Consider the following 26,671-nt stretch of genomic DNA (forward strand, 5'->3'; position numbering starts at 1 on the left):
AAAGGAGGATCGAAGACTAAGAGCAGCTATAGAAACAGCTAACTTTGTTATCACAGATGTGAGAAATTATCAAAAAGAGTAAGGCTGCTGCTCCACAACAAGCACCACTACTGCTGAAGTTGATATGAATCACCAGATGCGTGGTAGCAGAGCTGCATCCAGTCACAAAAAGATGATGGCTTCACCAGAATGATGGCTCCAGTGTCATATCATAGACCTTGTCAAGATAAGAAAAGGTGATGGAATATAAACAGCAGAGGCTGCTAACATTGGAGGCAGCAGTAACGGCAAAACTCATAATGGCAAGAATTTGGGGTGGCAGAAGAGAGGAAAGAACTGTGTTCCCTCGGCCTCCCAAGAAGAGCTGGCAGGATCAGAAAAGTGGAGGAAAAGACACTAGTTTATTGCAGTCACATGTAAATGTTGGCATTTAACAATAGCAGCAGTGAGAGAAAAGTCAGTTGAAAGAACCTGAGAATGCTGAAAAAAGCCACAATAAATACCGAATAACTGGAAGAGGAGATATTTCTCATTAGAAAAGGACAAGAGTTTGAGAGCTACTTGTACTTATTAAGATTGAACTGGCTTGGGACCATATGGAGTGGAAATTAAGAAAGCCAGAAAAAAATCCACAGATACTCAAACAATGTGAAAAAGTGCCCTTTTTGAAGGCTGCTAGAATAGTAGTTGCCTCCTCAGGTTGAACAGAATGGTAAAGTGTATCAGACCTCATGGAGATTTAAGAAAAATAAATCATCACCTCATGGACATTTTAGTAAACCATGATATTCCCACCTGAGAATGCTGAACGGCAAGGGATTTCAGCTGTAAGCTTGAGAGCTGAGGAAATGACTGAACATGAAAAGAGATCATCTAAGAAAGCCCTAAAAACAGTCACAAGCTTACAAGAAAATTGATAACACCTGAGGGACTTGCAATGGTTAAATAATGGTTTGACAAAAAGGAAAAGCTAGGGCTCATAGGCACTAAATGTATCCCCAGTGTAAACCATTGCAGGCAAATGAATCACTGAACAGGTTAACTCTAGTGCTCAGTGCTTTACTGTTAGAACAAAAATATTACAATAATTTACCATGCATGCTGCATAGTTTTTTTTAATGTTAAACAGTTACTGTCAGTCAGTGTTGGAGAGGGGAAAGGAGTTGCTTAACAGGAAAAGCCCAGCAAAGCAAAGGGATCTTGTAACTGTCCTGTAATCTCAGACTGTATGGGAACTGCTGCATCACAGCCTGAGCCTCTGATTGAGCACCTGAGGCGAGCACTGAGTCAGCCATGGAGCACAGGTGAAGGCAATTCAGCTGTGTGATGGAAGGAGTGGAGCCTGGCTGCACCTCTCCTAGACCCATTTAAGGGCTGACTGCCAGTGGGGAAGGGTCTCTTCCTGGGAATCATTTCCTGTGGGAAATATTGTAAGCCTACAACATAGGTAAGTATTTTCCATTTATTATTGTCCTGTAGCAATAGTCTTACTTAGCTTAACTTTCCGGTATCTTTCTTAATTATAGCATCTGTATGTTCTTTGATTATGCACAGACCTGCTGTTGCATATTCCCCTCATTTCATCAAAATTGGTTCAGAAGCTTTCTGAAAACATGCTATTTCCATAAATGTACATAATCATGGAATATCTCAGACCCCGTAGTCTACCAATGTAAAATACAGGTTCTCCTCTTTGAAGTCTTCAGGGTACTTCAGTATTGCACTGTGGTACCTAAAAGTACTACAGTACAACACCGATGTGCCCTAGACTTTTGAGACCACACAAAGAGTCAGAGCTGAGCTACTGAGTCAGTTTGGTAAATAAGAAAAAAATTAAATAAAAACATTATTAAAAATAAAATAAAAAATCAATGTAGATGGATATTTGTGCCCTGACCAGCTCTGTATCCTCTAGAGTCAGGGTAGCTGCAAAGCTAGCGTGTCAAAGATGAAGCTATGTGGCCATATGATTTTAAACTGAGTAGTACAGTTCCCAAGAAGGAAATCTGGAGCTGTTCCAAGCAGGTTGGAAAGCAGAAAGACAAAAGAGGCCTCTAGAGCAGTAATCTTTTTTCTGGAAGGCTTCTGCTCCTCAAACAAGGAAACTCGAGGAATTTCTGTTCTGCTCTGCACTGGCGCGGCCTCACTTTGAGCACTGCGTGCAGTTCTGTGCACTGCAATGTAAGAAAGGTGTAAAACAGTTAAAGATCATTCAGAAGAGGGCTGCAAAGATGGTGAAGGGTCTAGAGGGAAAGAACTGACAACCAAGTCTCTAGAGTTTTAGTCTGCCCAGTGACCTTCTGAAAAAGCAGGAGCCAAAGGGAGGAAAGAAGCTGTGAAGCAGCTGAGGACACCTTCCCTCTTTTAGTCTATTGGACAGTTTAGTAATAACTGTTACCTCCTGCATCTGTACAAGGCATGAAAGCAAACCACTAGAAGCACCCAGAAAAAAAAGGGGTGCATTGGGGTCACCTGGTACCGTGTCAGCATAGGCACAGCAAGCTGTCATCAGAAACACAACACAACTGCCTCAGTTTTCTTAGTTCAACAACATTCTGAAGGATTGCTTGGCATGTTGTTATGTAGCTGTGGTGTTAGGGAAAGGTTCTGCACCAGGGGGCATGGGATGGGCTGCCCAGGGCAGTGGGCACAGCCCCAAGTGCCAGAGCTCAGGGGGTTTGGGCAGCACTGATAGACAGTGGGTTTGGATTTTGGGTGGTCCTGTGTGGAACCAGGGGTTGGATTTGGTGATCCTTGTAGGTTGGGGTAATCTGTGATTTGAGCAACAGATTGGAGAAGTTACCCCAGCAGGGTATTATAACACCTATATTTCAAGTGGTGCTTTACAGTTAATTGCTTTTAAATTTTAAAAGCAGTTAAATAATTATATAAAACAATAACAAATGATGTAACAAGAAAATCAGATACTTCCTCTGTAAATGGTAAGACAAGCTGCATGTGAAGCTAGGCAAATTTCCTGAAGTTCAAAAGAGCCTTAATAGATATTCAGCATGAGTCATTTATGCCCTTCTCTGGAGGTGTTCAAGGCCACATTGGATTTGGGCAACCTCTGATCTAGTGGAACGTTTCCCCAGCCACGGCAGGGAGATTGAAATTAGATGGTCTTTATAATCCCTTCCAATCCAAAGCATTTTATGATTCTATTACTGCTGTCACAGGCTAGAGGATGCCTTAACCTCATCCTGTGGATTTTCCTTCTTGCTCTCTGTAAATGCTCAGCAGAGCAGACACTATGCTTACACACCATGTGTAAGCTACAGAAGCAACAACTCAGCAAGACAGTTCGTGCTTACCTTTTCAAAAACATAAAGCAGATGCTCTTTTGGCAATTCATGTTCATTCAACTGAATTTGGATTTAGCCATAAAGGCAATGAATGTCCACCTCCCCTTGATGTAAAGTAGGTTGAAACAACTTGTAGGACTTAATTAAAAATAAGGTTAATGTAAAGGATAAAATCATGGATCCTTTGAGGTCAGTGAGATTTCTGTTCTTCAGTACTCTTGGGCAATAACTCACTATTCATCTTCAACATCTCTGGGGCATAAAAGTACTTTTGCAAAAGTACTTTTTTTACAAAAGAGTACTATCATTTAGTTAATAAAAACGTCAGGAATACACCTAAAATTGACTCAGTCTCCACCTGTACTTATTTTTGAATGAAAAATAGTCCCAGCAGAATAAACAAAAATCCATGCAAACATTCTTCAAGAGGATTCTAAATACATAGCTTAAAATTACATTACACAAGATTGGCCCCACCTTGCACAGGAACCACAATTTGTTTCAACAGAAAGACTGGTAGGAAGTAGGAATTATTTATTGTTCAATTCTAAATGACCTTTCTTAAAACTGAATGAAATTCCACGTGAAAGTAAGGTCAAAAATGTTTATAGAATTCTTAAAGCAGTTTTTTGAAGCTCACCAGTTGTGCTTCATTAATCCTTTCAAGCTGTTTGAAGTCCTTGTTTGTTACCTTAACATCTGTGAGATGCACTGGGATTCAGTGTCACTTTATTTAATCATCACAGTCATATATATAAATAATACAATTTATCTGCACTGTTAAAGCATATGGCACAGCACTGGAACAAGAAATCTTAGTGTCAATCCAGAAAATAAGAATTGTCAGTTTTGTCGTGTTTGTGTAAAGAAAGCTTGGGAGGAAAACTCATAAGCACCAATTGTGTAAAGGCACAGTGAAAACCCATGCTCATGAAAGAGCCAGTGCAGCACAGAGGTGGTATCTGAGGGGTAGATGTGATGTGTTTTGGAGAGTAAAGGAACAGTTTTGAGGTATATCTATCTGGAACTACAAGTGACCAAAAACAATAATAAGGCACAACAGTGAGCGTTCGCTTTCGTAGAATACTTCATGGTGATTTCACTCATCAGGATTCATTCTTTTCTTCCATTTCTAACAACTCATCAAGGAATTCCACCACTTCACCCTAGAAAAGATTAAAATTAAGAATAGGTTAACTGTGTACTCCAAAATGAGTAGTGTTTACCATTAAAACAAACTGTAATAACTAGTGTCACATAAACTGGTTTTTAACACTTTGATGTATACTAGCACAACAAGCCTGTAAAATGCAAATAAATGGCCCATACAGGTAAACCACACATTCACTTACTTGCAAGGACATACAGAGCTTAAAAGAAGAAAATGCTACACTCCACATTAAATCTTGTACTTTTTCAGGTGTTTAAATAGACAACGAAATCCTCACATTTAGAAAGTAGACATATAAATGTTTAAAGCACCTGTTAAATTAGGAATTTAAAGGATTAAAGAAATAGGAATTAGAAAAAATGTTGAAATACCATGAAAAACTGAAGCTTCAAAATTCAAAGACAAAGTGTTTTTGTAAACCATAATTATGACTTTGCATCTCTCTCCTTCAGCAGTTAATGTTCTTTGGTATGCCCTTCAAAATACACTTTCTCCATTTTCACCTGTGAACATTCACATTTTACTTCAGAGCAGCAAAAACACAAAGAACCACAGATACTAGAATGTTTTCCATATTACAAACAATCTGCTTTTAAATTCAGTTCCATAATATTGTACTTACAACTTCCAACCTTCTCATACACTGTACCAACACAACGTAACAATCAAACTTACTTTCTTTAAACTGCTTTTGGCATAGTCACATACCACAGACTTGTGTTCCTGGGGTTAGCCAAAGTACCTTTGAGGATACTGTCCTCTCAGCTGGAGTTTACTGCCTTGCCAACCAAGCTACAGTAACTGAGCTACATCTGGTAGCCCAAGGTCACACCTTGAGCACTGGTTGAAAGAGCTGACTGTAAACGTGCAGCAGCACCTCAGACTGCACAAAATTGATGGTAGCAGCTCATCTGCCTGCACCCTCAGAAATAGCAGTGTTTTCTTATTTCCCCTCCATGCACAGTTCAGGCACATTGATGTCTCAGCTTGTACATATTTTCACTTTTTGATACAACTGCAATACTGCGCTGTAAGAGAGACACAAATGGTCAGCTTTGAATTTCCAATCTTTTATTCTAATAACTACAGTGCTGTGTTAAAATGTTGTAATTTAAATTATGGCTTAAAAATCCAGTCCGTCCTTTCTTGACATAATCCTCTGTGTTTTAAAAAGGTTGCAATATGTAATTTAGCCTTTTTCCAGAACAAGTAGCAACTTTCTGATAGGGGAAAAAAATTAAGATGTCTGAGCAGTCCTTACTCTCAGATTAAAAAAAAAAAATCAGAATTTAAAACAGTTGTGTTGAAAGAAAGCCAGCCTTGTTGGATTGCTCACTTTCATACCCCCTTCACCACTCAAGTCTGAGTCTCTGTCAACTCTACCAGGTTTTGGAGGTTATGTTTAAGGTTTATGGTTAATGAAGGCTGCAAACAGTAATTTGTAACCTTAATTAAATTTTAAGCACGTTTCTATCTTGGAAGGTATTCGTTAGCAGAACAGCACCTTCCAGATACGTGCAGTTTCAGACTCAAAAGTTAACTGCTCTGTTTTGTGATAAGGAAAGAGCATTCTGTTTGAGGACAGTGAAAATAACAGGAAGAAATAGTCAAAATACAGAATTTCTCTACAGAACAATTGCATTATGGACGTGGTGGTTAAAAATACTAACAGCACATTTTTCAGACGTGGCCAGCAAGGAGAGAAATAATAAGAACCAAGCAAACAAACAACAGCAAAAAGAAATGAGAGGAAAGCCAGCGTAAGTAACTGCTGCTTTTGTTCCCCATTTCACAGTTCCATCTTAAAAGACTGTTGAGTTTTCACAACAGTGGTGGTTTTAGAAAGTCCTGAAGGATGGCAATTTATTTTGCTTTGAATTTATTCAAAACATCTAAATTTCCAGTTCAACAAAAACACAAGAAAAAAATGCCAGAACTCTCATATTCTCTGCTTGTCTTCCTGATTGCAGGAAGTCTGGCTACTGGAAAACAGGAATTCAACATTTCTGCACGTTTTCTTTTGTTAGAAGTATTTGGATTGCCTAAGGAGCCCAATCACATGAGGAACTTAACACTGCTTCACAAATGCATATGAAGAAAATAGCCACATGGTCCAGCAGTCACTATGTAAGCCTTTGAAACAAAGGTTCAGAGGACTTAAGGACAAGTTTTCTAGCACAACTTCTAAAATAGCAGGCATAAACATGTAGTCTTGAAGGACTACAGAGATGCAGCCCCCACTAACTATAAACTGAGTTACCAGATTAGGAATGCACTTATCTCCTTACAGGGCTCTCAATTCTAATTTAGACTGATTCTCTTACACCTCAGAATCACCATTTAATAAAAGAATAACAGATACTGAAAATGAATTCTTTGTTCAGTCTACCTGCAAAGGCAGCTCTCAAAAAGCCTGAGAGACAGGGTGAAGGGAGTAAGCATCGGGCTGTATGATCTAGAATAAAGTACAAGGAAGACACTGAGATGTCAATGCTGTGACTTTAGTAACTCAGTCAAATGTGAACGTAATTCAATTTGAGATACTGTCACCTTCATCTGTAAGGGGGGATATTCCAGAAGACACAGGAGCTTGTATCACTTACACAAGAGAAGGCTCTGTGGAGACCTTACTGCAGTCTTTCAGTGTATAAAGGGAATCTCCAAGAAACAGCAGGACAGACTCTTTAACGGGGTGTGTAATGGTGAGACAAGGGGAAACAGTTTTAAATTAAAGAGTAGGTTTAGATTAGACATAAGAAATAAATTCTTAACTCAGAGAGTGGTGAGGCACTGGCATGGGCTGTCCAGAGAAGCTGTTGATGCTGCATCCCTGCAGATGTTCAAGGCCACACTGGATGGGGCTTTGGGCAGCCCATTCCAGTTGGCGAGGAGTCAGAACTAGATGGTCTTTAAGGTTTTTTTCTAACCCAAACCATTCTATGATTCTATCCAGACATCTAATTTTTTTCTTCAGGCATGTTTTCAAACCAAGAAACTTGCAAGAGCCCAAAGTTTTAAATGTGAAAGGATGTTTAAAAAAAGAAAAGCTACACAGCAGTATTTGAAATAAACTTGCCTGAAATCTCCAGAGTATGAAAGTCATCTTTAAAAATGGGTATGATAAGTCCTTTCTGTCTAATGAGAATTTCTGAGGAGTAGAATTTGAAACATAGCTAGAAGGTGGAAATAGTTGCTTAAGCAATAAGCATCCAGAAAATATGCTGTAATGCAATTTAATAATTGCCTGGATGTTGATTATTTTTAAAAAGATGAATAATCGCTATCACAGTTAAAGACAAAAGGTGTAGTTGAAGTATTTTTGCCTGCACTTCACAGTAAGAATGTAAAACATCCAGACATTGAGCATACTGTAGTTGGCATCCTGGTGAAAGGTGATAATACTACATCAGAAGAGTTTATCACGTTGTTATGCTAACAGTTACGACCAGTTTTTGCTCCGTTAGCGCTCCCTTGACACTTCATCAAGCATTTTGCATGTCTGATGTCAGTAAATACTTCCTAGATGTTAATTCCAGGAGAAAAGTTCAATGCTATCCCACGTTCCATCAGAAGAGGGGAGGCCAGCAGGTGTGGGAGGTGACTGTCTCCTTCTATTCTGCCCCTGTGAAGCCCCATCTGGAATACTGCATCCAGCTTTGGGGCCCCCTACACAGGAAGGATGTGGAGCTTTAGGACAGGGTCCAGAGCAGGGCCATGAAGATGATCCAAGGACTGCAGCATCTCCCCTATGAAGACAGGCTGAAGGAACTGGGCTTGCTCAGCCTGGATGAGAGAAGGCTATGGGGAGAACTCATTGCAATATTTAAAGAGATCTCATAACACATGAGGGAGATCAACTTTTTACAAGGGTGGATAGTGACAGGACAAAGGGGAACGGTGTTAAACTAAAGGAAGGGAGATCTAGATTAGATGTCAGGGTGGAGTTCTCTGCTGAGAGAACAGTCAGGTGCTGGAACAGGTTGCCTAGAGAGATTGTGGATGCTCATCACTGGAGGTGTTTAATGCCAGGCTAGGTGGCGACCTGGGCAATCTGAGCTAGTACTTGATGAGTTGATGATTGAGTTGGCAGTGCTGCCTGTGGCAGAGGGGTTGAAACCTGATGGTCCTTGAGGTCCCTTCCAACCCAAGCCATTCATGATTCTATGGCTCTAAGAAAAGCCACCTGGCTACTTGTATCTGATAACTTCACCTTAGCTTTCAGACCTGGAATCAGAAAATGATTCTCTGGTATGATTTAAGCATTCAGTGTGACAGACTTTTTCTTCCTACCTACGTAAATAACAATCACAACAAATTCTACATGTGAAGATGGCTGCAAAACTATAATTTTTCCTGCTGACAACTACTACAGGGAACACCAGCCATCTAGCTCAAATGCAGGTTATGTAAACGTACTGCTCAGACAGTGCTGATGCAAATCAAGGTTCTGCCCACAGCGTGATGTAGCTGTCTGGCTGGTAGCTAGTAGGTCAATATGTGAATTCTGATTGAGCGTGGGGAAGGGCAGATTTTGCTGCTGATAAGTACTTAGCTGATCATTAGGCAGTTTACCACTGGAGATCACACATGCAGACTGCTTAGTCCACTCCTGAGAAGCACACCTTTATTGTGAGTTGTTGTCCCCTCATCCAGTCCCTGCCTCTAGCTTTGATCTGATGGCCAGAAGTATCTGCTGCGGGGGTGCGACTCTGTCAGCACTCCATGAAATACCAACCTGTATGACAAACCTCTTCCCTCTCTCCAGCCAGGGTCTATCAGCAAAGTGGGAATGACAAGAGGAATGCATGGGAAAAGATGGACAGGTATAGCCTGAAATACGGGAGGATACTGAGTAGCAGCAGGGGAATGTTCCCAGGCAGGTGTGAGTGGTAGGAAGAATCAGACAAGCTGATCAACTGGAGCTTCCAGTTAGCTGTTAGATACGCAGATTGAGTACCCTTGGCTTAGAGAAACAACTGGACAGAGGCTCAAACAGAAAGAACAAATTTTGCACTATAGTAATTCAAGGTCTTACAGCGGGTAAATGAATAGGTGGATAGTAATAAATAATAGTTTTAAAAAAGAATTCTTGGTTAATGCTATACAAGCTAAGCCAGGCTGCCAAGACTGGCACACTAGCTATTCTAAGAAAAGCTAGAGCATTTGAAAAAGTGAGTCCTAAAAAGGAGGAAAAATGCAGACCTCCTCCTTACTACAAGCTGAGTGTCCAACACCAAGGCATGCATTTGGGCCAAGGGTTGTTACTGACTCTTTCTTAGGCAATATTAGGTGCTGCACTCACACACAAAAAACACAACCTTTTAGAAGAACCATCTGTATCTTGGAGATTACTTGCCAGCTATTAAAATAAACAGCAAAGAGGAAAAGCTCCCAATACGTGGCTCAGTTATAGCCCAGTTGAGACTGGTGGTCAAGCACCAACTTTTCTTTTGCCAGCTGCATTTAAAAATAGAAGCAACCAGTTGTTGTAGCAGTGTCTGTACTGCTCACTGACAGGCCCAGATGCTTGGCCTTTGGTTGCCAAGACTAAGTAAGCACTGCCTTCTGCATAGCAAATATTAATCATTCATAGGCCCTTGCCTCTAAATACAATCTTTCCTGTCCTTTCTCAGTGTGGACTGGAAAAGTTCTGGGAAAAATAGCTTTCATGTGACAACTCACACTTTCCACGCAGATTAGCTGATGGCATTTTGTATAGGGATTCCATATGCAGTGCAATGCAATAGTCTGTTCCTTAGGGAAGTAACAGAATATTAACATAATAGCTTCCTAGAATGAGTTAAGATCTACAGAAAAATACTGTTATGGACATAAACTCATGCCTGACTGGTATCAGTGGACGAGAAAGGAAAAGCCTTTATTCTCACCAATCTCAGAAACTGAGACTGAAGAGACAATATGCAGAGAAAGAATTGCCTAGATCTCTGTTTCCTTATAATCTATGGCCTAAAAGGAAAATACTTATCTGACAAAACGTCCCCCGAGTGTCTTTCCCAGCCAAAAAAAAATTGGATTTGGCAAAAGTTGGAAAATAGTAATTACTGAAAACTTGTTAGTGAGACTAACGAATTTGATTCTCTTATGTATCAGGTGTAGGTGTCTATGTTATGGTAGCAGGAAAGTTTCTCTGTGACAAGAGGCCAGGGGCTGCCCTGGAAGTCAGGAGTAAGTATCCTCAAACTCCCTAGCTAATTTGAGTAATTAATGAGAACAGCAACACAGTCAAATTCACAAAGACCAGCAGATTTTGTCCTTTTTTCTTAAGTCTTCAAGGACAAATAACTATTTTGCAAGAGGAAAGACAAAGGTTTGATATGGTTGACTGTGGAAGATGTGCCTTGCAGGCCTGAGGGATGCTGTAAACTCATAGCATGTAGCCAACCAGCTCTTGATATTTTGGATGGAGCATTATTTCAGGATAACAGTAATGCATGTTTCAATAAGTGGCTCAGCCGTGGTGCCTGAAAGGTTTATTCAGCCTTCAATCAAGAAAAAGTTCCTTGATCTAACCTTCAGTTAAAACACGAGAGTTCAGTGTAACCACTTTCCAGGTTCTCTATGAGCACTAAAGGCCAGACTTGACATTCCTTGCATTCTAGCAGGGAAAAAAAACCCTCAATTATTTGCTCAGAAAAATAATTTGGCCCATCACTTGTTTATATTTCAGATGCTCAGTCAACAGTTTGACACACTGTCATATGCTTTTAGTGATTTTTTTTTTTAAATATTAAAAGAATTTAGTTATTCCCTATGTCTGTGTTAACTGCTTCTTTCAAATATTTTTCCATTTCATTTTTTATTGCATATTCTGAACATAAATTGTTCTCTCCCAATATATTGTAGGAGACTGCAGTACACTGCAGTGATTACAATATTTTACAGTAATCTAATAAGCGTGCTTTCCTCTTAACATTTTTGTTATGCCTATAAAACATGAGTCAATTCAATTTCAAAGCAACTAAAAAACACTGCTCCTGCTGCACTGAAAACAAGTCTTCTAGTGGCTTTGTTTCTAAACTCAGCTTATGCTCTTTTTGCCACTTTCTTTTGTACACAGAGCCTTAAGCAAATTGGTGCAGGTAAAAGTTCTTCTCAATTTCTTATCTAATCCTGCCACTTAAGCCCTAATAAGCTTCCCATTGTAGGTGATTTAAATGGAAGGAGAAATGACTTAGACTGCAGTGTAATTTCAGTGGTAAAACAGCAAGAGATAAGACACTTCTGAAGAGAGCCAGCAACATAATCAGGATCTCCAATAGAAAACAACGATGAAAAATAATCTCTTTTTTTTCTTTAAAAACTGATATTGAGCAGGGACCATAACAATCTCAGTTAACTACAACTTCTCTCTTAAACAGCTGCCACCAGCTTTTGTCAGTGGAGCCACGCTGTTGTAGCTGTGTAGGTCTGAGGTCAGGGCAGGGTTTATACATCCGCATTTACAACTTGCTGTTACAAGCACACTTGTATAAATCATTTGAAAATATATAAAATGTGAGTTAATAAAGCAAAAAATATGTTGTCAGTGATTTCTGAACAGAAAAATAGGCTGAATTCAGATTATAATTTGCAACCAGTAGTCTACTGGGCACTCCTGCCTTGATGCTATTCCATGTCTTTCCACCACTCATTAGTTCAACACTCACACTCCTCTGCATCATATCTAGGCATGAAACATTTAAGTCTCAGCTGTTGTACAGGTGGAAAGGCACACGATCAACAATGAAGAAGAGCAGGATGCCAAAAAGAAAGAAAGAAAAAAAACACAACAAATGGACCAGGGCTGCCAACAGTTTTTCACCTACTGATTATGTACTGAAAGAAAAATGACACTATTGGATCATCTTAGCCAAATATTTGTGGTTCCTATGTAATTTTGAATAGCTAAGTAGCTATCCCTGAAAAAAAAAAAACCCAAGTCCTCAAGAACACTGAATCTATGCGCCAGAAACTTGTCTCCTGTAATTAGTGTAATGTGGAAGTTATATCTGCACTAGCTGAATATCTGGCTCTTAATGGCTCATTTTGTTATTTACATCTGTGCAGAACTGGGAGTTAAAACTATTAGAGCTTTTATGTGTTACACAGCTGAGCAGAAATCAAGAAGCTTGATTATCTACAGGCAACTAAGATGACAACGCCGTGTAATGCTCTGTTAGCTTCGCTGTGGAAAACTCTTTAAGGATATTTAATAATTACTTTTAAGAAAAAATTCTTTGTTGGTGCTAATATTCTCTGTCACCTCTACTGTGTTAAATGTTTGAACTAAAGTTTTTCATTTCCTTGTGGAAAAACATTAATAAAGTAACACGAACAGGACAGTATTTCTTGTAACGTCATATGCAAAAATCATTACTATGTGTTCCAGCCTCTGTCATTACTGCCATGTATTACTGGAAGAAGCCACAAGTTCTCGCGTGCTTTGCTAATGGGATTTAAAAAGACCCACGGATGATCTGAAATATAGGGGCACTGTTAAGTTTGAATAAAGTAAGATTCTCCATTTAAGAATAAGGACATACATAAAGAGATCCTTTAGCTTCACTCAAAGAAAGAGAACGTTTTTTTTCCTTTCATTATTTTATAGGTTTGTTGGCCCACCAGCAACACAGAGCCCACAGACAGCAAAGATGGAGCATAGAAACTCACAAAAGGCACAGTCTATGGATCAAGTGGTTTGAAAGAACTGCGTCTACTAGAAACAGAGGTTGCCTCCCTCCTTGACAATTTTTAATAAAGCTTTTACTGTAACACTTTATCTGAGTTTTTCATCAGTTTTCCACATTCCCATGGAATAAACTTTTCTATCTGTGCCAGTAGAAATATTAAAAAATATTCCATTTATACTACCGTGCCCTGCCCATGCAGCAAAAACTACAAGGTAGCGATTTTATCTCTGTGCTATTCCTGCTCTGTCTGGACTCCCTGGAAGGCTCTTGCAGCCAAGAAGAAGCTTTGGTAGCCAGGGATTTATGAGTTCACTACCAAAATCCAGAGCCAAGCCAGAGGCATGGACAGCCTCCATCTCTCCTAGGTTCTTCGGTCCTGTTAAGGGAGAGCACAGAAGCCCTTCAGCTTTTCTCCAGGAAATGAAAACGAAAATTTTTCTAATATGAAGAGTGTGAGGTAAGGATGTAGGTGGCACGGCCAGGCCTGCTAATTCTGTTTGTTTAGCCCAAATGTAGCCCAGGTAATGACACTTCCTTGACACTTCCCCAGATGTTTAACTGACGTTTCCACCGTACAGCCCTTCTGTAGACTGCAAGGTCATCTATTATTGCACTCATGAAATGGACTACAGGAACCAAAGCCAACAAACTTTTTTTTTTTTCCTTGTATTAAAAGCTTGAGATTGAAGACTGTGTTTATAATTCCCTCTTCTAACAACATACAGGGAAAGTCTTCAAAATAGACCGCATTCCTCCTTCCTTAATTACTCATCCCTTTGTTTTGGAGCAGCAGATGTGAAAGAAGGAAAAAATTACAAATGAAGTTTATGTCTACCATAAGAAAACATTATGAACATAGCAGAGTGTTTGCCCAAAACAACAAGGGAATATAAAAAAGCACTCAAGAATTTACACACCCTGATTGGAAACCCATATAGACTAGTTCTCATCTAAGCTTAACCATATAATGAGAATATTAAACTGTCCTTCAGAGACATTTATTATAATGGAAAGACTTAGCAGTCTTCCTATCATCTCATAACCTTGTAATGGAATTTTACATAAAGAGTTGTTTTCAGGTCACCAGCATACTGAAGGCAGTATAGACATATTATTACTTCTCCCCTGTGAAATATTATCTCTACCTATGTGCTGGATAAAATAAAAAGTGAAAACATGATAAAATTTTATAACATAAACCATTTCTTTTCTTTTTGATTGTAACTAAAAAACACTGTAGCATTGTTCACAAGTATACTGCCCTGTGCCATGACTGAACACACTGCTTTGACAGTGCCAGCAATGAAGTATTTAATCATTTAAACAGATTTTAAACATTAAAATGAAAGGTACTGAAAACAAAACAAGATGCAACTCAAATTCATGACATACTTGAACTGATGGAGACAAAGAAATGATCTTTCAACAGTTTTAACTACCTTTTCCACACAAGAAAACCACTTTACAAGTTTCAAGCCTAATATCAGTCACTATATGTTACTTGACCATGAATTCCAACCATTTCAGATGCAAGACTGGGTAACCAAAATGTTACAGTGAAAAAGAAATAAGGGGTAACAGGACGTCCCTGTGATAAGATGATAGTTTAGGTAGGGACTTCTGGACAAAATCATGAGGATTTTAAAATGTACCTTAAACAATGTTTCAGAAAGAAAAAGAAAAATGTTTGGTTTAAATACACATACGACTTCTCTGCCCCCTGGTGTTATAGCTTGCAAAATTAATTTCCTTTTGGGCGCTGAGTGTATTATAATTACCCTTGCTTTAAAATGTGATGTGAGTGGTCTACTGCTCTTTGGGTTTGTTTCCTGTATTCATTCACAAAAGAAAAAATTATGATAAATTGGTCACAGTTACCAGAACAACTTCTCTACAGTACAGAAAGCCTGGATTTCTAATTACTTATTTTAATGTAATTACTGTTATTCGGGTTTGCCTTTTTCAAATCACGATTTTCTGTCTAGAAAACTCACCTCATCATCATCCATTAGATGTTCCTTTGCAAATTCATACATTTCCAACTGGAGTGTGGTTATGTTGTGATATCTAACTGCATCCTACAGAAAAAAAAATATATTAAATTTCTATGTTACTTGAAGGTAGTAAGACGGAGGAGTGTCATCACATGTCATCTAGAACTATTCAAGTGAAGCTAGACCCAGATTTAGCAGAAGGCAGGTCTCAGAGGATTTAAAATGTTTGAGAAAGGAAACAGCAGAACAGCATACAGCATATCCAATGTCTTCTGCGGATCCTACTAAGCGTAAGCTCCACCGGTGTGAGAAGAACAAAGCACTCTCCTATTTCTCATGTTTCAAAGCATTGGCGAGTCTGAGGATAAGGAATGAGACTGCCAGAGCCAAGCAGCAAGCAGCCTGCGCCTGCATTCCAGTGGGCTTTGGATATGAGAAAGCTTCCATCTCCTTATGCGCTGGCATAAGGCGGCAGGCAGTTCTGGGAAAAAGAGACACTGAGGTATTTTGCATTGTAATGACTCACCATCCCAGCCCGTCTGGGAGTGGGAAATTCTGTATGGTCATCTACCTGCCTGTCCCTCAGTTCCCTGGGTGTTTGCCTGGACAGCACAGGGTAGCTGTCACTCTCAGAACTGTGAATACCGCCAGTAATATAATTTGACTATTCCATTTAATTCTTTTCAGGGAGGAAAACAGGAGATTTTCCCTTGCACAAGGACATCTGTAGCTCGGAGTTAAATGCTGCTGTCACTCTGGTACCACTTTGTGAAAATAAACCTGAGACATGGTTTTCATGGCAAGTGATTAGGACAGCAAGCAACTTCTTTTCATAGCAAGACAGATCAAAGTACAAGAAAATACAGCTGTATACATTTGATATTTAATATTTAAAAATTAAATTATCTGTAGCCCCAACTCCTGAGAAGTTATCAATGAAACATTCACAGTTACTGTGTAGGGCCCTTGTTCTGTCCTTTCTGCACATGGACGCCAAATCTGTTTGTGGTCTGCAGTTTTAAACTGCTGCTACCCCTCACTCCCACCAACGTCAAATATTGTCTCCAGTATGGTTACAAAGCACAGTTTTGTTCCCAACAACAGCAGCAAAAGAATGGTCTCTTTCCTGCGTGAACTCACAGCTGCTGCCTGAAAGAACCAAATGCATTTTCTCTGTATTCTGTTTCTGCTAGTCCTGCAGCACAGCCTTGGTTTCCAGCATGAGAATAAGGTGTGTTGCACATAACCTGACAGCTGCCCACAAACAAAAAATGCTTAACAGATGGAGTGGTATATTTTACTTGAGCTGGCTGGCCTAAGAGGAAGGAAAGCATTATCAAATTATTTCGTTAATTATTACATTCATTACCAAATTATTACAACTTATAAGGTATACATATGAATTGCTCCGCAGTGTTGCTACAGATAAAGCAAGTCACCTAAGCAATGCACAGATATATGAGCTTAATGCCACACTAAGAACTGAGGGGTGCCTTTGGGCCAGCACTGGTCTCAGTGACTCAGGGGTCTGAAGAAGCAACTCGGGAAGGACGACTTGATCCTTGATTCAGCCTAAAGGGTGCCTGCTGTTGATGCAGCTTGGATAACTTAAATGACTCTTACATGGGGAAGTCACGCCCTAAGAAAAAGAAAAGGCACTAAATTCACTTACTGATCTGGGCTGAAAATCCTCTTCTTGAAGTCCCCATTTGTCTTTGTGGTATTGATAATAGACCATGTTCTGTTTCATTACTTCATCTTTCTGGTCAAATAGAAGGTAACTAGCAGCACAAGAGGCTGCATTCTTCATGTCATTCACTAATTAATAGACAGAGAAACAAATCCACACGAGGTAAATAAACAAAAACACAATGCCACCTTTCCACCACCTGCGTTAAACATATATTAAAAAAAAAATGTTTTCAAGGCAGAATATGCTATTTTTATGTTTTGAAACAGGTAAGGTCATGATTCAGAAGTGGAGACTTACCTGACAAAAGCTTATGGCTACAGGAGTCAGGTCATGAACGAGAGCAATCCAAATTACTTGGCTTCCCTAAGAACTACCTTCTTCTTTGTAGGGAAAATGGGGATAACTTACCATTAACTCAGAAGATAGTTTTCCTATGGCCTTATTTTCTCATGGTGGTTTTCTAAGATAATCCTAACCAAATGTCTCTCCCAGCTACAGAGCCATCAACCCACAGCTTGGAGATGCCTACTGTGGGACTTCTTAAAGAAACAAATAAACAAATTTTTAAAAATCCACTTCATTTTACTTGGATTGACAAAGATGGAAGAGTCAATATTTGTAGGCAAAAAACATGCAAAAGTCATTAATGGCTTGGCTATGCCTTTCCCTTGGTGTTGGAGCCTGGAAGAGCAGCACTAAGGGCTAAATACGTTCTTAGAAGTGCAGGAAGTTCCCCAAAAAACCACAGAATTCATTGAATGATGTACTTATCAAAATGAATAAGCACTGAGCACCAGAACACTATCATGTCTGTTTGTTATGTGGTCCTCTCTTTCTTTAAAATGCATGGAGCCTCATGTGCTCTATTCTAATGAGAGTATGAGAATCCACTAGGAAAAAGAGAATGGCATGAAATAACTCTGCAGGTTTGTCTCTGGAAGAAATTCTGAATAATAAATTGAGAATTTAGTATTCATTCAGTAGGTACTGCTTTGTTAAGTGTGTTACCTTGAGGTCACAATCTTTCTTACTGAAGGAACTGGGTCTGTTCAGTCTGGGGAAAAGGAGGCTGAGGGAAGACCTTATTGCTCTCTTCCAATATCTGAAAGGTGCTTACAGCGAGAGCAGGGTGGTCTCTTCTCACTGGTGACAGGTGACAGGATGAGGGGAAATGGCCTCAAGTTGCACCAGGGTAAGTTTAGGTTGGATATCAGGAAAAACTTCTGTACAGAAAGGGTTGTTAAGCACTGGAATGGGCTCTGCAGGGAGGTGGTTGAGTCACCATCCTTGCATGTGTTTAAAAACCGTTTGGATGTGGTGCTCAGGAACATGATTTAGTGCAGGGTTGTTAGAGTTTGGGTGGTATGGTTAGGTTGTGGTTGGACTTGATGATCTTTAAGGTCTTTTCCAAACTGAGTGATTCTATGATTCTATGATTCTCTTTTAATGAACAAGTAAGAAATTTAAGAATAAAGTTCTTGTTAGAAGTTCAGCTGCTTAACCATGTGGGTCCAAAAGCTTGGTCACCTCTTTTTTATTTCTACATATGTGTATAGAATCCATCAGTGCCACTGCATGCATTCTAGTGTATAGGAAGTGGCTGACACTATTTACCCTAAGATGTCATATTATGAGTTGCTTCATAAAGGTGTAAGAGTTGGTGTATTACATATTTTATCATAAAATACATATGGTGAACATTTAATGTTTATATGAAATTCTGAAAAGTGCAAGTAAATTGTGCTGGCAGCAGGTACAGAATGAGGGGTGGTGATGTGTCAGATCACACTTGCTCTGTAACTGTCACAACTTTCCAGCACTCAAGTAGAGATCAGTCACAAGCAAAAATATCTTAAAACAAAGGGACTTGCCTGGGCAGAATTCAACCTCTATGTTTAGAAATTCACTTTATCATGAACAATTTTATGATCCAGGGATCCAACATGCTCATCTCCCAAGTCTATAGTTATATACTGAGAAAAAGATATGGAGCATCTCAGACTTACAGCCCCAGCACAGGCAAAAATGCAGATTATGGAGATCACTATTTATTTCCAAACCATAAAAAGACAAGGAATGGAAGCTCTCCCACATCATCCCAACATTATTTAAGTCCATTAAATCACTACTTACATTTATAATACGCAAACTGTAAGTAATGGTACATGGTGGCCACAAATTTCTCAACAACAAAGCCTCCTATAATGGGTGTCAGATTACTTTCACACTGCACTTTGCATGCAAGGACTTCAATATAATGATCTAGAAGGAAGAAAACAGCAACACGGGATATAAGTAGAACACACTGTTACAACCCTTCCCAGTAGCTACCCATCAAAATTTAGCCTTATAATGGTTAAGTCCTGTGCATCTGAAGCTTGCTGCTTGGAATTACTGAAGTACATCTCCAGTGCTGGCATTCAGCCCTTCTGGCAAAATCAGTAGGATCAGCATTTCAAGGATATCAAAACTACAATTCCAGAGAACTAAGCAGTTAGGTTTCACTGACACCTACAGGCAGTCTGTGGTGCTAGGTTTTATACAAAGCATTGTGGAGCACAGTTTTATTAGCAAACTATGAAATGAGCAATGGTATTTCTGAAAGCCTTTGTAATTAAACTGAATTACTGCATAGTTAAGGTCTGCCTTACTACAGTAGTATCACAGAGAAAGACACCAGGTGATTGCAAAATAAACCTCTAGAGATGGCTGCATTTTATGCCAGATGTTTGGATGTTCTAAAAGACATGGACATGCTGCACACTACAGAGAAACTTTAATCCAAAAAGGTTTAAGGTTACATGCTTTCCCAGTCTGAAAAACTAGGTACGATGGGGTGGGGCTAGAAGTGATTTTATCTTCAATATCTGGTCATGCACCAGCAGTGTGCCCTTGTGGCCAAAAAAGGCCAATGGCCTTTAGAAGAGTGTGGCCAGCAGGTTGAGAGAGGTAATCCTCCCCCTTTACTCTGCCCTTATAAGTCTCATCTGGAGTACTGTGTCCAGTTCTGGGCTCCCCAGTACAAAACAGACAGGGATCTCTTGGAGAGAGTCCAGCGGAGGGCCACAAAGATGGTGAAGGGCCTGGAGCATCTCTCCTATGAAGAAAGGCTGAGTGAGCTGGGTCTGTTCAGCCTTGAGAAAAGAAGACTGAGATGGGACCTGATCCAGGTCTATAAATATCTAAGGTGTGGGGGGCAGAATGGCGAGGCCAGACTGTTTTCAGCAGTGTGCGGAGACAGGACAAGGGGAAACAGACAGAAACTGCAGCATAGGAAGTTCGGCACAGATGCGCACAAGAACTTCTTTACAGTGAGGTGACGGAGCACTGGAACAGGCTGCCCAGGGAGGTGGTGGAGTCTCCTTCTCTGGAGATGTTCAAGACCTGCCTGGACAACACCTACTTGTGCAACCTGGTGTTGGGAATCTGCTTTGGCAGGGGGATTGGACTCGATGATCTCTGGAGGTCCCTTCCAACCGCTACGATACTGTGATTCTGTGATTCAAGAAAATATCTCCCAAGAAAGCCTTCCATCCAAGAATTCCATTTTCAGGACATACATACAGTATTTGAAACTGCCCACATCATGCAGTACTTCTACCTTTCTGTCTCACCACTACTGCTGGAACAGTCTTTTCCTTCCTTCCATGGAGGAAGAGCATTGACAGTAAGTGCTAGTCATAAATGAGCACTGACAAATATACAGACATCCTTTACAGTGGTTTAGAGGTGATCCAAACCACAGGGGCTGTTTCATGGTTTAATGTTGTATGGGAACTGCTGAATCATGGCCTGAAGAACCTCTGATGACCACCTGAGGCGAGCACTGAGTCAGCCATAGGAGCACAGGTGAAGGCAATTCAGCTGTGTGATGGAAGGTGTGGAGCCTGGCTGCACCTCTCCTAGACCCATTTAAGAGCTGACTGCTGGTGCGAAGGATCTCTTCTGGAGATCCCTCCTTTGGAGCTTTACAGTGAGCCCAGGACAAGGGTAAGCACTCTATCTATTCTTTCCTTGGTGTAACAACCTGCTTAGCCAAACTCTCTTGTATTTCATAATTGTAACATCTGTATATTCATTGATTATAAACTGTTTATTCATTTTCTTCCACTCCTTATCTACTGTTCTAGGCACTTGCCACCTTTGCTGAAGTAATGCTTGAGGAAGCAGTAGCTATTCCATATTAGCAGTACAGGTAGATATTAATTCACTACTATGAGATACCATGGAGCTGCCCTTTCTTTAAATTTCTTTACAAAGCACGCGGGCATTCTTCACACAAACACTGTCAGTAGCACTCAGCTCAGTGCACTGGAGAAATGCCTTCTTTCATTACAGAAGTGCATGGGAAATATGCACGTGCTATTCTGACACTTAAAAGAGGAGGCACTGCTTTCTCATTAAAAAGCAATATTTTTTTAAGCTACGCTCTTAGGAAATCTCATTTGCTAGAAAACTTTCCTTTTACAGAAGGAAAGATAAAAAATAACTAACAGAAACTTGATGCACACTTTTTTCATAAATATGACAACAGTGGTACACAAACCACAAAGCAGATTTTGAAGACTAATCGCTGAGCATCAGAGACAAATTGATATTGAAATTATGGTCAAGAGGTCTGTCTGCTTAGCAGTTGCTAGATGGATGGAACAGATGTTACTTACATGTGTGTGTTATCCTGACACTCTTGATTTCCAAGTTAATGTAAGAACTGTTTTAATTTTCTGACAACACTCACTTATGCTACTAAGCAGAAAAGTAAACCACAATTCAAACATTTTTCAGGGTATCTAATAACCTCGTATTGGCCCAAACTAAACAGGGGGCACCATGAGCAGCTTCCATTGCAAACTAAGGAAGGAGGACTTAGGCAGCTGATCCTATAGATGAAACTGAATATACTTTCAGGACTTCTTTCTTGACTGTTTCCTAAGTACTCACCTGCAATGGAGAGATAGAAGTCTTTAAAATCTTTAATCTCTCGGGAGCCTTCACAGGCTGCTATACAGTCATCGTAGGCTTTGAAGAAATCAGGAAGAGCCAGTTCCATATCTGAGATGGATGTTCTCCAGTTGTCACCATTGTATGCTCTCACAGCCCTGACAAAGAGATTCTGAAAAATTGGCAGGAATGAACTACCAGTAAGTGACCTGTGGAAAGCTGTGTGTAAATTCAAATACAGTAAGTGGTATCTCAGCATTTTTGAATTACTAGATAAGCTGTTATCCTATTAATATGAAACAGATGATGAACAGATTTTATCAGATATTTCCTACATAGTTGAGTATGTAGCTCCATTTTAGACAAACTGGAAAAGCCTGCTGGAAAAAGATAATGTGATTCCAAAGAGCATGTTTTGAGATGGTGATTTTCAGCATCTTAACATAAAAAAAAAAAAAAGAAAAAAAAAAAAAAACACACCACAATTTTAAGCTGTACCTCTGCAGCACTCGCAGCATTTGAATAACTCCATGTACTTGCTTAATTCCATTAGCTATCTGCATGTAGTAGCTTTCAAGTATGCCACTCCATGTCATTTGCTGTGACTTATGGAACAGTGAAAAGCAAATGATGTAAGAATTATTGCAGGCATTAAAAAAGAGGCACAGAGATGTCTGAAGTATCTAACAAGATAAAAAGGAGAGGTAGGAGCTGAGAACATGTAAGTAAATTACATCTTCAAATCTCATGCAGTAATGGAATGGTTCCAAAAGACTGAACTGGGAGTAAACACACCTCATAAGGCTTTGTCTCCAAGTCTTTAATGTGCTCCTCAGCATCAGGTATGCTCTTATAGTAGGCCATATTTCTTTGCATCATTTCATCATCTGGATGCTTCAGAAGAAACGTGTGAGCTGCTGCAATAGCTTTTGGAAGGTTATTAGCCTAAACATGAAAATAGGGGGAGAGAAGGGGGGGGGGCCCCGGCGGGGCGCCGAAAAAAAATATAAGATTCCTGCAGGATCTATTTTTGCAAGCTTACCAGTGCTAAAAACACATTCTCAGCAGAGACAGTGGTACACTGAAGCTGATACAATACTTCTCAGCTTACTACTAGCTGCACCACTATGAACACTTCATTTTTTTTTTTTTTTTAAAGGCTGTTATTGCTGCAAATAGTATAAATGATTGTAAGTTAAAAGAACACTTCTGCCCTTCTCACTTCTCTGTTCATAAAGCTGACGATGCATAAAATTATATTGTTACTCATGTGTAGGATTAATCACACAGCAATTACTGATGCCCAAGTATGGAATCATCACTCACCTCCTCTCTGTGGTGTTTATGTAGCCTATTTGTCTAGCAGCATGCAAGACATTGCTATGATAATATACCATCCTGGAGCTGTTATGAAGTTAAACAGCAGGTATTTGTTCAATAACTGTTCTAATGTACTACATGATTTTTTTGTACTGGATTTTAAACTAAATTTAACCCCTGTATCAGAAGTATATATTACTCATATACATATTTACATCTACATTTGTATGTGTATTTTTAATATTTTATGTAAGCATAACTTTCCAAATACATATCATATACACATTATATAGAGAGTGACAGTGAAAGTAAAAGCCTTATGTACTAGTGAAATGTTAAGCACTTCTCTTGTAAGCTGAGATCCAGATCAGTCCATCCAGCATAGGTGCTACTGAGTTCCATTAAACATCTGAAATAGCTTATGGCAGTGTATATATGAAACCATGAGCAAGAATTACAAGCATATATGCACACATACGCACTCATCCATTTGCATCCGTAAAAGGCAGCTTTTCATTTCAGAGGAAACCTGAGAGACTGTCACACCAGAAGAAACACTTTGACCCTAATACGAGCTCTCACTGCTGTGCTGCAGTAAGTACCAATGCAATGGGATCACGCCAGCTGCATTTCCTGCTGTCCCCAAACTATGCACTTCTAGCCAGCCCACATGCTGCTGAATGTGCGGGGAAAGCACTTTCATCAAATGCCCGAGTTCTCCCATGCTTAATGCTTTAACCCTATTTGCTGGGAAGCTTGCCAATCTCTCATCTTCACTTGGTACGTGATTTACTCTTGATTGTAACTTTCATGCTAAAAAAAGAAAGTGAGTGAGGGGAAAAAAAGAAAGCTTTGTAGAAACACATTCCTATGTAAACTCAGTGGCTACCAGGCAGCTCCCTCCAGAGGAGCAAAAGCAGCACAAGAACATCTGCTCCCAGGATCATCTAAGACGTGGCAAAATTTCACTCCTGAACCCACCTGAATAAATACGTGCTCACTCAAAAAAAAAAAAAAAAATCCATGGAGTGTTTCTTTATGCCTTCTTTCTGTATTATATGTGATATTATGGAAGAAGAAGGAAGAAAGTGACACTCCCTTCTTCAGAAAACCACCAGCCAAGAAAAAGTTCTCTGCAGGCAGCAGTTCGTATTTTTAGAAAGCCCATTTAGAGCTCTCCAAGTGAGTGATGAAAGCTCAAAGCTGGAATACAGTATAAAAACAAAGGCAATATAAATGACAGCACTGATCAGAGGTACACCAAATTGCTGTTCACAAACCTACTGCAAATGGGGCTGGAAAACAGCTTAAAGGCACGCTCACATTCGAGTCATTCACATGTCAGAAAATGTCAGAAACAGTACATAGGAATTGTTTTTTGCTCCATGACCGTTCCTGATGTGGTGCAGTCATAGCCACATTTGTATGTACTACGGGGGGAACAAATAAAGAAAGACAATAAATGGAAACACTTGTGGTGGTGTCATTTTGGTATATGGCTTTGAGAGTTAGCAGTGCCTGCCATTCAAAAGAAATGTCTCATTTGGTACCTTCTACTCTCCATGTGAAGAAACTAAAGCATACTAAGGTAAGTTCTTCTGTACAGCCTTTGGGGTAGCTTCAAATGCTTAGAACTAGGCTGGTGTGATGCTGCTCATCGTGTGATACTACGTGTGTATGGATACTGATCACTGGTGTTCTGTGAGACTGTTTCCCCGCTTTGGTTTATATAACTTGTGAAAATAATTTCAAATTTCCATATGGGAAAGACATTCCTACAAATATGACATAGCAACAGTTACTAAGATGTGTATGTTTTAAGCAAAGGTCACAGAAGGAATGCACAAGCATACAATCTCATATAATGAATACTGGGCTACACCAGGACCAAATCCCTAAAAGAAATGGCAATCCATCCAAACAAAAGAGGTCAGCTTGTTTTCTTTCCTCACAGATACTGCATTTATTTGGAATGCAAGTGACAGTGAATTTGAGGGAATGGAATGAGGGCCCTGGTTTAGAGAACAAAAAATGAAAATGTGGAGTGGGAAAATAGAAATAGAATAGTGAAATAGATCCTGGTGGATCATCCAGGAGGATGACAAGAAGCTACAGAAACAAGAGTGAATGTGGTGGAAGTGGTGCTCCCAGTCCTGGGTGGCCAAAGAGCAAAAGGCAAATAACATTCCAGGGCTGGCATTAGTGCTACACTCCAGCAGCCACTTCTATAAAATCTATAGAATCATTAAGGTTTGGAAAGACCTCCACCATCATCTAGTCCAACCATCAGCCCATCATCACCACGACTGATAACCACATCCCTCAATGCCACATCCACATGGTTCTTCTACATCTTCAGAGACAGTGACTCCACCACTTCCCTGGGCAGCCTGTTCCACCACCTCACCACCACTTCCAAGAAGAAAAGTTTGCTCATATCCATCTTCAACCTCCCCTGGAACAACCTGACGCCATTCCCTCCCATCTTATCACTGTTACCTGGAAGAAGTTGACCCCCACTTCACCACAACCTGCTTTCAGGTGGTTGTAGAGATCATACAGTTCTCCCGAGCCTCCTCATCTCCTGACTGAACAATTCCAGTTCCCTCAGCCATTCTTCATAAGACTTGTGCTTCCGACCCTTCAACAGTTTTGCTTTATGCCTTCCTTTGGATGTAACAATGCCAAAGCAGCGCAGGCACTGTGCAAGCTACATGCTGGGGGCTGCTGTGACTGCAAGAATGGGACTAGCAGGGACTGAGCGAGAAACCTGGACGTGCTGGAGGAGAGGAAGCAGAAATGAGTGCTCACAATAGCACAGTGGAGACTGAAAAGGTCTGAGGTAGATTTTAAACTAAGTCATAAGAAAGTAATGCAGGTGGGAAGATTGGATAGCTGGGGGTAGGAACAGCATGGCACTGGGATAAGGAGGCCGTCCAATAGCTCGTCTTGATGAGAACCGGAGTTTAAAGCAGGGCTGCGCAGGATGAGTGATGACGAAGGAGCTGGGCAGCACTAAGTGGACACGCAGGCGTGTGACAGCGGTGACACGAGGCAGGTGTGAAGGCGGAGAGGGAGCCGGGGCGGCGCAAGGCCGGGCCTCACCTTGAAGTAGGCGAACTGCAGGTACTTGTAGGGCTCGCGGCGCTGGAACTCCTCGAGCAGCTCGCGGCCGGGCTGGGCCTGGCGGAAGGCGGGCAGCCCCTGCTTGCAGCGCCGCAGGCACTGCGCCCGCCGCAGCACCCCGGCCAGCAGGCGCAGCTCGGCCAGCTCCCCATCGGCGGGCGGTGGGGCGGCGGGCGGCACGGCGGAGCTGCAGTTGTGGTGGCAGAAGGCCTCGCTGTCGCGCAGCAGGCGGTACAGCCGCACGCTCACCTCCAGGTAGCTGACGCTCTCGGGCCAGTTCTCCGTGCTGTACTGGTCCAGGCCGTAGCGGTAGGCGGATTCCAGCGGCATCAGCTCGTCCCGCGGGAAGCTACGGAAGCTGTACCGCTCGAACTGCGCGACCGCCGTCGCCACAAGCGCCGCCAGCAGCGCCCGCCACATCGCTGCGCCTC

The 26,671-nt window shown here is 40.7% G+C and overlaps 1 protein-coding gene across 1 annotated transcript; it reads right to left on the reverse strand.

The window, feature by feature from the left end:
• Positions 1 to 3,824: 3,824 nt before the first annotated feature.
• LOC122189669 (cartilage associated protein) lies at positions 3,825 to 26,671 on the reverse strand. The gene is made up of 7 exons (XM_042889010.1): positions 26,220 to 26,671; positions 22,590 to 22,739; positions 21,795 to 21,966; positions 18,987 to 19,115; positions 16,833 to 16,978; positions 15,161 to 15,244; positions 3,825 to 4,471 (listed from the first exon to the last, which is right to left on the reverse strand). Exons 1-7 carry the CDS (start codon positions 26,658 to 26,660, stop codon positions 4,412 to 4,414), a joined length of 1,182 nt encoding a protein of 393 aa, XP_042744944.1. The 5' UTR covers positions 26,661 to 26,671; the 3' UTR covers positions 3,825 to 4,411.

Source organism: Lagopus leucura, unplaced genomic scaffold (assembly GCF_019238085.1).
Source record: "Lagopus leucura isolate 7727_CA_CO unplaced genomic scaffold, USGS_WTPT01 Super-Scaffold_100157, whole genome shotgun sequence".
NCBI lineage: Eukaryota > Metazoa > Chordata > Aves > Galliformes > Phasianidae > Lagopus > Lagopus leucura.